The sequence below is a fragment of the Schistocerca cancellata genome, chromosome 1 (genome assembly GCF_023864275.1).
Source record: "Schistocerca cancellata isolate TAMUIC-IGC-003103 chromosome 1, iqSchCanc2.1, whole genome shotgun sequence".
Classification (NCBI taxonomy): Eukaryota; Metazoa; Arthropoda; class Insecta; order Orthoptera; family Acrididae; genus Schistocerca; species Schistocerca cancellata.
This window is the reverse complement of record NC_064626.1, coordinates 836,248,627-836,260,727: the sequence shown is the minus strand read 5'-3', so window position 1 is coordinate 836,260,727 and position 12,101 is coordinate 836,248,627. Positions and strand designations below refer to the sequence as shown.

The following is a 12,101-nucleotide window of genomic DNA, read 5'->3' as shown; positions in this document are numbered from 1 at the left end:
TCTCACATTGGTTTCTGATGTTATTTCACGCTGTGCTGCTCGTCTGTGAGCACTGACAACTCTACGCAAATGGCGCTGCTCTCGATCGTTAAGGGCAGGCCGTCGGCCACTATGTTGTCTGTGGAGCGAGACAATGCCTGAAATTTGGTATTCTCGGCACACGCTTGATACTGTGGATCTCGGAATATTGGTTTTCCTGACGATTTCTAAATGGAATGCCCCATGCATCTACCTCCAACTACCATTCGGCGTTCAAAGTCCGTTAAAATCCGTCGTGCGGCCACATTAATCATCTGAGGACAAATGACAGCTCCACCAATGCACTATCCTTTAATACCTCTTGTACTTGATACAACCGCCATCTGTATATGTGCATATCGCTATCCCATATAAGTATATATAGTTGCGGCAATATTGGCCATGATTTTTGGACAACATGGTTGTGGAGAGAAGCAGCAATTAGTATGATTAATTAATAATTCAAAAACAGTCTTAATCGCATTTATTATTATTATTATACCGCCAACCGGTTTCAACCAGACGTAGGGGTCATCTTCTGGGCGTTTACACTACTGGTCGACTGCTGGTGGTGTCAATCTGTCTACATAACGGCAGGAAACTATAATTACTATATATAGTTACTATATATAGACCGGTTGGCGGTATAATAATAATAATAATAAATGCGATTAAGACTGTTTTTGATTTATGGAATGTTGGCCATGACCTACCTCTTCTGTGCAGATGCACACATATTACCCGAACTCTTACGGGACTCGGTAAGAATATCTTCCACGAGTAATGAGTGTGTTGAGTAGGGACCCTATGAATGTAGTGTGTGGACATATAAGGTGAGAATGTGGGTCTCGTCGGAGGCGTGCGCGAGATAGTCCCTGCAGTCACACTATCCTCAGTGCACGCGGTGGCTCAGATGGATAGAGCTTCTGCCATGTAAGCAGAAGATCCCGGGTTCGAGTTCCGGTCGGGACATACATTTTCACCTGTTCCCGTTGATATATATCAACGCCCGTCAGCAGCTGAAGGTATTAATATATAATTCTAAATTTATACCGTGACTTCGTCACCTCTGTGCAATCTGAGCTACACTCCGATAAAAGCGCATTTCCGCCAAACAGGAGACAAAGATGAAAACGAATAAATGTTTCTATCTGGACCTGTTCGACATTAAGCATGGGCTTCAAGATCCTACTGTTGTTGTCGGTAGTATTTAGTGTTAATTTAAATTACTATATTACTTTTAGATTATCTTCTTGTTTAAAATTTGTGCTTAGTTCGTAGCAGCAGCTCAGCAGCGACTCCGTGCTGTGTCCGCAGGTACTTCGCGGCGACGCAGATGCGACCCAACATGGCGCGCAGCATCTTCCCGTGCTTCGACGGCCCCATGTACAAGGCCACGTTCGACGTGAGCATCGAGCGACCCCGCGGCCTACGCGCCCTTTCCAACATGCCCCTGCGCCACACGGCTGTCGTGTAAGTACCGACAATAACTGACCGTAGCAACGGTCTGTCTGACCAGCAAAGCAAAGTGGAGTGCTACGTCTATCCAATATGACCCAGAGAGTACTCTGGTGGGAAGAGTTCTTCGTCATTTAGCGCTAGTCGAAATGGATAACATACGTTAAGTGAGTGCCCTTACCTAGAGAGACCCAATTCTAGCGCGTTACCCAACTTCATAAAGCACATTAATACGGTGGCTATGTGGGCTTTCCGGCCGTGGTTTTCCGACATTTTCGCAGGTGCCACACAGGTTCCACGAGAACTGCGGCGTACCAGTTTTGTACTCTGGGTTTTCCGACTAGTGCCTCCCCCTCTGCTGATTTACGCCAATCGCTCACCAGTAGCGGATGGGCTGTCCGGCAGTGCCCGCGCCGATAGCCTTCGTCTCCGTATAATTTAGAAGACCTAAGCTACCTGAGTTCTATATAATGGTCGCTTGGGGGGAGGAGACGAAACAATGAGGTCATCGGTCCCATCGGATTGGGGAAGGATGGGAAGGAAGTCGGCTGTGTCCTTCCAAAGGAAGCATCCCAGAATTTGCCTCGAGCAGTTTAGGGAAATCACGAAAAACGTAAACCAGGATGGCCGGACGCGGGTTAGAATCGTCGTTCTCCCGAGTGCGAGTCCACTGTTCTGACCGCTGCGTCACCTCGCTCGGTCTTTGCTTTGCAATGTGAGTGATGGAAATAATTACAATAGCAAAACGGAAACAGAGCTTTCTCTAGTTCGTTCACCGCTGTCGGGTGAACAGAAAATGTGATCATTGTATGAACTGGTTGTGAGTGCATTCAGAACGGAGTAAGAGCCGAGACCGGTTATGAATTGGAAATGGCAGAATAATGGCCGAATTGCAAATTTGTGCAACTTGAAGAAGCAGATGAGCAAATTAAGAAACGAATGCTTAACTGCAGGAAAAGCTTTCATGAAGCATTGACGGCACCTGTTTTCTAAATTTTTAAAGATGAATTTCAGCATTTGAAGATAAAGGATTAGATTTCGTCGAAAAATGTCCTATTATAACTCCAGGTCTGTATTGTATAAACGAAGAAGCGAAGCTACTGGAACGACCCAGGACCCTGGCACTAGTTCAGAGATTCAACCGTGCGAAGACATTTTGACATTAATTGAGGGTAATAATTTTTTGAAAATTGGTGAAAGATCTGTTCCTGATAATAGAATCCTGGTGCTCGGTTGTGAAGAAGCGGAGAAAATACGAAAATGAGAGTGTTCTTATAGGCGGGACATCTGACACTTTTTCAAAAGAATTCGACCAGCTGTGTGCCACACTCGTTGATATCGGATGCACAGAAGAAGATACGAAGATATTTGCTATTTTATTTGCTTTGCTGCCAGATAAAAATAAAAATACGTATGTTACACTTGGTTCTGGATTGAAAAATAAGATGCCTTGGTGGTCATCGGTAACTCGTGTTACACTCTGAAATTTTTGCTTCATCAACGTCTATGGAAGAAAGTACAAGAACTGGGATAACAGAGTAATACAGGAATAGAGAAGAAGTCTACTTCTTTAGCCGTAATTGTGCTGCATTGGCATATCTGTGCCTAACAGTGTTGGTGAAGCGTGATTGCTAATAATGGAGTAAATGGCCAGTTGGGAAAAGCACATGAAATTGCAAGACTATCAATGGATGGAAAATGTTTTCAACCAATGGCACAGGACCACGAATGCTGTCGAAGACTGGCTTAGGAAGCTTAAACAAACTAAAGAAGAAAGCAGTAAATGCTATAAAGCATTTAAAATTAAAAAAAGATTCATTCGCCTGCCTCTTTAAAAAAGAAGAAAATATCATAGACCTTGATAAAAGATTAAAAGACATCATAAGAATATATAACAACGCGGGGGATTTGAGAAAATGTTTAAATTCTATGGCTTTCTGACAGAGAACTTAGTAAGAAATTAAAATTCATCAGATCACACAAGTTTAATTATTAGCTTCAATAATGTTGTGGCAAGAAAAAAAAGGTAAAAAGCAAAAATAAAAAAAAATAAAATAAAAAAATGAAAACACGTTTAATCATGACTGAGCATTGAGTTTCCCCTGTGTAGTGTAATAAATATGTAATGTACTGAATCGACTGTGAGACAGCTAAGTGGCAAAGACGTTACCCGAGAGACCCTATGATAATTATATCGTTGACTCGGAATATTACTCTCTCTGTGGTTTACTCGTAACTAAGGGTAACTAGAGTTTTCTGGTTCAAATGGCTCTGAGCACTATGGGACTCAACTGCTGTGGTCATAAGTCCCCTAGAACTTAGAACTACTTAAACCTAACTAACCGAAGGACAGCACACAACACCCAGCCATCACGAGGCAGAGAAAATCCCTGACCCCGCCGGGAATCGAACCCGGGAACCCGGGCGTGGGAAGCGAGAACGCTACCGCACGACCACGAGATGCGGGCAGAGTTTTCTGTTCGCTTCTTTTGATGTTATGTGGAGAATTGTACAAAAGACATAAGACATCGTTATTATTTCATGAGAACAAAGATGAGCGTCACGACCTTTATTAGTATTTTTGGAAGTATTGAAATAGCAGAATTGTTTCAGATTGAATGCGACGCGTACGGGAAGAGACGTGGACAACAGCACTCGAACCTGCAATCTCATGTAAGAATAGTTGCTAAAAATATCCAGCCGTCTCTCCCAAGACTCTTCATACGCGCAACAAACAGTAATTCTTTTAACAGCACTATCAGAGACATTTTTATTACGTTGTTATGACCTTTTACTGTGAGCATAATACATCGACAACAGACAAACAAAAAATAGACAAACACATAAAAGAATCTACCACACCTGACGTATGCAGTGTTCAGATAATTTACGAGACGTCACTCGGCTGCATTCCTGTAAGTTATTTGAATAAGCTTGTGTACTATATAAACAGTCCGTCCTAAGCCTGGATAAAAAGTGAAGGGACATTCTTATTACAAAACGGTTGACTGAACATTACCACAGTCGGAAAACCTGCGGCTAAAATATTTGTGGTTTGAAACACCTCGTTAACGTCACGAGTTGCAAAACCCACAGTCGCATAGCCCACGACACCAGTACGGCACGAAACCAGAATAGCACAGATTAAGCTCATCGCCCGACGAGGCAGGGCGTGCGGCATCCCACCATGAAGAAGAAGCTAGCGCAACTACCAGTTACCATTGCAACACTCTTCAATAATACAGTCCATACATATTCAGTTTGATTGGCCAGAAAGAATTATAGAGACCACTTTAGACAGACTGTTGTGCATTGTACTGTGTGAACGAAAAGAGGTTGGGTTAAAAATGAAACACACGCAGAAACAGACTGTACCACGCTGACTGTCTCGGTGGTTCCGAGAGGATTCACAGACAGCGCTCACCCGCGCCACGAAGAACGCAGTACCATCACAGAAAAATCACCGATGATATATTACAACTTAAATATAAAACTCCGCACTGGTTCTTACGATAGGGCCTACAGTTACACACGTTAAAGAGTAAAAGGTAAAAAGGGGAAAATGCTTCGATGTTTCGGTAAGTTGCAGAAACTTCTAAGATTGGTCACCGTAAACAAACAACAATTTGGAGAGACTGAGTTAGAGACCTGCCACGATATAATATAGGAACTAGTAAGTCATCGTAAGCATGTTTTGTTAAACTGTCGGTTTAAGATTGTAAAAAAGAGTGGAGTAGTGTGATCGTTGAGAGTTAGTTTGCGATATTAGGAGGTAAGACTGAAACCGTACGCCAAATTAACTGCCATTAGTGTGATATATCGGTGCTCCTTGATATAGTATTTATGCGTTTTTCCAAATTTGTCTACTAAAATGTCATACTGGTTCCTCATATCGAACTCATGAAAACAATACATTATTAATGGAGGAAAAACATAGTACACTAAAATTACACGTCTCACTAAAATACGGTGTTCACCATTTTCTCTCCACATTTAGAGCAAATGATGATGTAGTTGCAGCATTGTACACCCAGGGTATCATCCCCATCTAATTACTTGCGGTAGACACTCTTAGTTCATAGTTAATAGTACTGTCAGTAGAGTCTGCTTACAACATGTCCGACTGCTGCAGGGCTGACGATCCAGCGTGGGAAGTGGACCACTTCGAGACGACGCCGCCCATGTCCACGTTCTCGCTGGCGGCGGTAGTCTGTGACCTCGGTATAGTGACGCCCAAGAAGGATTCCGACGAACAAGGTACTAATAATTATAGTGCGAAATATTGCATTGTTATTCCACAAGAGCATACAGTGATGTGCGGCGCAGTTATGCTGATTGAGGTACACTGACAAAATGGAAAGTGTTACAACGTGTTAGGCCACGAAAACCTTGACTACACGCTATCAATCTTTCTTCAGGCGCGGGTCCACAGCCTCGACGTAATTCCTGAATGATGAAACAACTTTAAAAAACCACCATAGGCTGTTAATTCTATTATGCAAGGTGACTTTATTTTACCATGTATGTATTTGACATTACTGGGCAGATTCGGCCTGTGACCGTTTTCAAATGTCTACAGTAATAACATCATAGACAGCAAAAAGGTAAGGCGTGTAGCAAACATTATCACGCTTTGTGTATTACAACTGCTGTTACATTGCTTACATTGCGTCGGCGGCGTGTATGTCATATTTAAAACCTGTTTCATGCTAGTGGGAACAGGCACTCGTTCCCCACACACAATTTTTTCTCTTCATTGTTGTTTCACAGCCCTCGTGCCGTAAGGTTCAAAATGGCTCTGAGCACTATGGGACTCAACTGCTGTGGTCATCAGTCCCCTAGAACTTAGAACTACTTAAACCTAACTAACCTAAGGACATCATACACACCCATGACCGAGGCAGGATTCGAACCAGTGACCGTAGCAGTCGCGCGGTTCCGGACTACGCGCCTAGAACCGCGAGACCACCGCGGCCGGCCGTGCCGTAAGGGCTGACGGGGGGGGGGGGGGGGGGGGCTGTAAGTGGTGGTGTATTCAACCTGCTCTTCTGTCAAGGGCCAAGTACAACTGAGACGAAAAAACGCTCTAACATAAAGGTGAGATTAATGGAAGGCTTATACCTGTATATATGAAACTTGGTGTTCTACGGTTTTATTTCAAACGAAAATAATAAAAATGTGAAATGAAAAACACTAACAGTCTATTGAAAAATCGATGTACGAGGACTTGCTGAAAAGTAATGTCTCAGAATTTTTTATTCCGTTCTCAATAACGGTTGACGTATTACATGTCATGCACATTAATCGGTCGACTTTTCCACTTCGGTGACGCAACTTGCAACCCATTGCCACTAGAAGGCTCCGAACTGTAGCGTGTAACATGGCGGTATGTAACGTAACCATGTCGATGCGTGAGAAACAGCCCACTGTAATCTGCCAGAAAACTGAAAGCACGAATTCAAGGAGTTCGTCCACCATTCAACATGACAACGCCATACCACACGCGATAGCTGCGACAATCCGACACTTTGTGTTCACTGTCGTTGATCATTTTCCATACAGTCCTGCCATCGCCCCATCGGATGTTGATCTGTTTCCAAAATTTAAAGAACACCTGCAAGTAATTCACTCTGATAGTGATGAAGCGGCGCAAGCAGAGGTGAAGTTGTGGCTTCGTCAACAAAGTCAAACATTCTGCAGTGACGGTATCAATAAACCGGTCTCTTGTTGAAGAAATGTGTTCGTCGCCAGGATGACTATGTTGAGAAATAAATATGTAGACATGAAGAGTAAAGATGTCGAATGTTAATAATGTTTGTTTTATTTAGAAAGGTTCCAGGGTAATCACAAAAAAAAAAATTGGAGGCGTTACACTGCAGCACGCGCTCGTAAAACACTGATCTTAAAAATAAGTACTTCATTGTTACTAAAACTTGGAGGACCTGCCCTAGGTAATATCGTCTGGTGCTAAAGAGAAAATAGATTAGGCGTTGAGGACGGTAGGAAGGTGTGGGTGTAAAGATGGAGGGGAGATGCGAGGAAACGATGTTGTAAGAATGGGAAGCTGGGAGACAAGAAGGGAGGAGCGGTTGGAGGTGTCGATAAGAGCGTTATTTGAAGGGAAGGAAGGGGATAGGGAGGTATGGGGAGTCCTTATGAGGTGGAATGCGTGGAGTGCAAATCTCGAAAGTCTGGTGTTGCACGACAAAAACTGTTTCCAAGAACACCTTTTGTAGTATGTCATGCAAGCAAACACTCTTAACAGCTGGCTTCTTGATGCTTGTCAAATCCATTCAACGGCACAACGTGTTTTTTTTTTGCTTTCTCGTGCATCAACAGAATCGTTACAAAAACGCAGGAACATGTGGCGCCCGAAAAATAGGCTTACGAAGGGACCGTACGAACTTCCCCCCACGGGCTTCATTCATATTGTCAGGGTGTGTAGAGCTCGACTAGGACTTGAACGTGGGTAAACAGGAACGCGCTACTCTCAGCCGTTTTCGAGAAAATCGTGTTTGAATCTTCTAGGCGTGCTTATATACTTTGAGCCGCAGCATTCAAGGAGTGTGCAGCCGAGCGAGTAATCGCTTAGTTTCCTAAGCACTAGGTCTCTGGATTGAGACTCGCTACCGATCTTTGCTGTTTTCTGGGTTCCCATATAATTCTTACAACAGATTTGTTATTTTCGTAATCTTTATCCTGAACAAATGAGAAAAATTTTTGTAAGGGGGCTGGATATAAAAGACGATACACAAGAACTTACAATCAGATCAGTACAATTTTATTTATATTATTGTATCTACGTTTATGACAATTATGATGTGTAATCTATGGAGCACTGCACGAATGAGGATGATACTGATCTTAGAAATATGGAAAATATTACTTATTGCGACATACGGCACATGTAATAAAAGTCGAATTTACATTGATAAACACTTCTTGGTCATCACACAATTTACACAGTAATTACACATCTATTGTTACAATCATATGGGAGTAAAAAAGGACCGGCAGTGAGATTTGATGTAGAGATCTCGCGCTTATAAAACTATGCGCTTATTCGCTTTTTTCTGTTTTTTTCCTCTACGCGAAAGGTCGCTTTAACTGCTTTTTTTAATTTTAGGAATGGGCCGGTGGGGGCTCAGGCCGCAGATGGGGCAGGGATCGAAACTCGAGGCCTGGCCAGTGTCCCTCTCCCCACCACCGAGCCTATTGTGCACAGGAAACAGGGAGACACAGGAATCAACAGAAGTGGAAGGCTTTGTTTTTGATTTAGAAAAAAGCAAAAGACTGGGGAGAAGAAAAATAAATAAAATCCGCGCATTTACGGCGCGCTCTCCCACCCGCCGAGGTCGGGAGTAGAATCGATCATAGGCGGCTTAAAGTCAAACACCGCGGTGGGGGAGAGGGGGGAGGAGAGGTGCCTTCAGCTCCGGGCACTCCGCTACTAAGTGGAGGTCTAACGGAGACCCCTCGAAGATAGTTGACAAACAATGTTCGGTAACGTAGCGTGTGTTCGAGCGCTTCATGGGTTGTTGGTAAACAGGTCTAGAAATCGAGGCGGGATTTTGGTCCCTCACAGAGTAGATGACCCACCGCCCACCCCTTGAGCAACGTAATGGCACGATATTGGCTGCGGGAAAATGTTTGTCCTCCGCGCATAGAAACATTCGCAGTTCGATCGAGTCTGGTGGCAATCTGAGATAGCAGGCGGTGGTTTGCTGCACGAATCGCCAAACGTCGTTTAGGCACAGGTCAGACGGTGATCATTAGTGTCGAGTTGCTGACAAAGGAGACAAGTAGAGCAAGTAGAGGAATGCGATAAACCAATGTTGTGCAGTCGCTGTTTTGTTGCAAAGTTCCTGTTGATTATGTGTGCCGGCCGTAGTGGCCGTGCTGTTCTAGGCGCTGCAGTCTGGAACCACGAGACCGCTACGGTCGCAGGTTCGAATTCTGCCTCGGGCATGGATGTGTGTGATGTCCTTAGGTTAGTTAGGTTTAACTAGTTCTAAGTTCTTGGGGACTAATGACCTCAGACGTTGAGTCCCATAGTGCTCAGAGCCATTTGATTATGTGATACGACATTGCCCAGATATCAATAGGGAGGAATGGCTGGTGGATGATACTCCACACTATGGGTCACCAGATGGAGGGATATTTGGTCTCCATCATATTACGGGGAACACTGTGCAATAGTAGGTTGTAAAAATCCTTCATCCTGCTCGGACGTGTATCTGGGAGGCTGGTATGTGTATAACTATAGCCGACGAAAAAGCCTGAAATGTGCGACAAATGAGGCACTATGTGGCCGACGGACACCAGTGGTGAGGTGGTCACAGGCAGGAGGATCTCATATAAGTTGCGTGTTAGGGATGTGCCCCGTCCGGTCCATTATCTTCTCATTGTACTCATATGCCAGGCTGAAGCTTGCATACGGACGAGTCTGAGGCCACCATCCCTTGGGGACAGGATGAGTGTCTCATAACAGACTCTAAAAATGAAACCAGCCATAAGATACCGAGCGATGTGGCGCAGTGGTTAGCACATTGGACGGTTCAATCCCGCGTCCAACCATCCTGATTTAGGTTTTCCATGATTTCCGTAAATCGCTTCTGGCAAATTCCGAGATGGTTCCTTGGAAATGGCACGGCCGACTTTCTTCCCCGTCCTTCCCTAATCCAACGAGACTGATGACCTCGCTGTTCGGTCTCTTCCACCAAATCAACCCCAATCTCCCCCCCCCCCCCCTACCCCGACCGTAAGATAATAGCCAAGGGACCGCCTGAGGGTTTCGCCATATCGCTGTCGGCAGAGGGAGAAAGTGCGAGATGTGGGCCAATTTCGATGCAACATAACGATTAAGAAACTCAACGCGTTGAAGTGTGTCCCTGCAGCAGGCAGCGCAGGAGGTTCTAGGGATGATGTGTAACAAGTGACGGAAATTCGTCCTGCTGTGCGTGTGACAGTGGGGGTAAAGGCAATGCCCAGGTATTGCAACGCCATCACAAGCGGCAGGAGCGCCACTCCACCTTCCTGGAAGCCTTGTCCAATGTACATTGCATATTTGGCGACTGTCATTGCACTGCCAGCTGCAGCCTCATAACGTGTAACCAATTCAAGGAATGCTCGAATCTAGAGCCGCCGGAACGGACGAGAAGGAGGACGTCATCAGTGCATACCCGACAGTGAAAAGTGAACTGGCGAAGGGTGAGGCTGAAGAGATCGACAGTTAGGCCCTCAATGGGCGGCTGTAGGGCAATAGGCTGCAGGAGGGTAGAGAGGGTGCACCCTTGCCGAATTGAACGACGGATAGCTACTGGCCCTGATAAACGTCCATTGACTTGGATTCATGAACTGGCACTACTGAAAAGTCACCGCTCATGACCGTTGAACCACGGGCTGGTTTGTGTACCGGAATGATGATGCGCTCATCAAAGGCAGGCGGGAGTGCTTAGCCAGATGTCATCAGTTCTTGAAACATAGTCTACAGCGTTGCCTTGAGCCCATGGAGGGTTTGGTAAAACTCAGTCGGTAAGCCGTCAATGCCAGGCGATCTGTTGATTGTACCCTTATTGACTGCGTCGTCGACTTCGTTCATCACTGTCAAAGTATCCGCCGCTATGTGGGGGTGGGTGCGCGTGACGTAATGCAAAATGTAGTCGTTTGTTTCAGCGTTATCATTTCTTCCCTGTAAGTACGTCGGCAGTGTTCGACGAATGCATTAACGATGTCATTCTGATTGGTCACTTGCGGGCCATGAGTCGTGACCAGAGTCTCGATGAGCTGCCGACAACACTGTCGTTCGTCGGACATTATATTATGCATGAACGGAAATTCCAATCCTCCTGATCGTGGTGCCTCGTCTTATTGCCACTCGCCGGCCGGAGTGGCCGTGCGGTTCTGGGCGCTACAGTCTGGAGCCGAGCGACCGCTACGGTCACAGGTTCGAACCCTGCCTCGGGCATGGATGTGTGTGATGTCCTTAGGTTAGTTAGGTTTAATTAGTTCTAAGTTCTAGGCGACTGATAACCTCAGAAGCTAAGACGCATAGTGCTCAGAGCCATTTGAACCATATTGCCACTCCTTGCAATTTACGGCGTGCCAGGGCAATTGTCCTCGATTTAGTCCTTTGCGTTCCAGCTGGTTGTCTAGGGTAGGCGGCTGAGCATCCAGATATTAGAGAATCGCATAGCAGAAGCTGAAGGCGCTGAAATGCCATTTGGTCAACTTCTTTCGGTATCTCATCAGTGGCCACTGGATACCTGGTTTGGCACAGTCCATCCATCACTTCACTGCCGAGTGGTAGCTGGGAAGGCGTTGTTCGCAGGCTGACTACAAGTTAGGTCATGCAAATGAGAAGTTTTGAGACGGCGCACGGCTGCTTCATTTAGCTTGGGGCAGAAGGAGGACCGTGAAATGTGCGTGTAAATGCAATTGTTGGAAAAGGCCAGTGGACAATGTTCGGCATCCCATATCACAGATCTAAGATACTGTGAGACATATATCCTGTCTAGACGCCTTGCAGAATGACTGGTAAGAAAGGTATGGCCAGAATGGTCGCCATGCTCGGCTAACCAGGTATCTTGGAGCAGGAGGTCCTGCACCACTATACATACTTCCTG

The 12,101-nt window shown here is 45.3% G+C and overlaps 1 protein-coding gene across 1 annotated transcript in view; it reads left to right on the top strand.

Annotated features, from left to right (window-relative positions):
* The window catches only part of LOC126188762 (aminopeptidase N-like), a 233,358-nt gene that overhangs the window by 106,446 nt on the left and 114,811 nt on the right, over nucleotides 1-12,101 (top strand). The window contains exons 4-5 of the mRNA XM_049930375.1: nucleotides 1,336-1,491; nucleotides 5,609-5,733. Of these exons, the coding sequence (XP_049786332.1) occupies nucleotides 1,336-1,491; nucleotides 5,609-5,733 (281 nt within the window). The remainder of the gene's footprint in view (nucleotides 1-1,335; nucleotides 1,492-5,608; nucleotides 5,734-12,101) is intronic.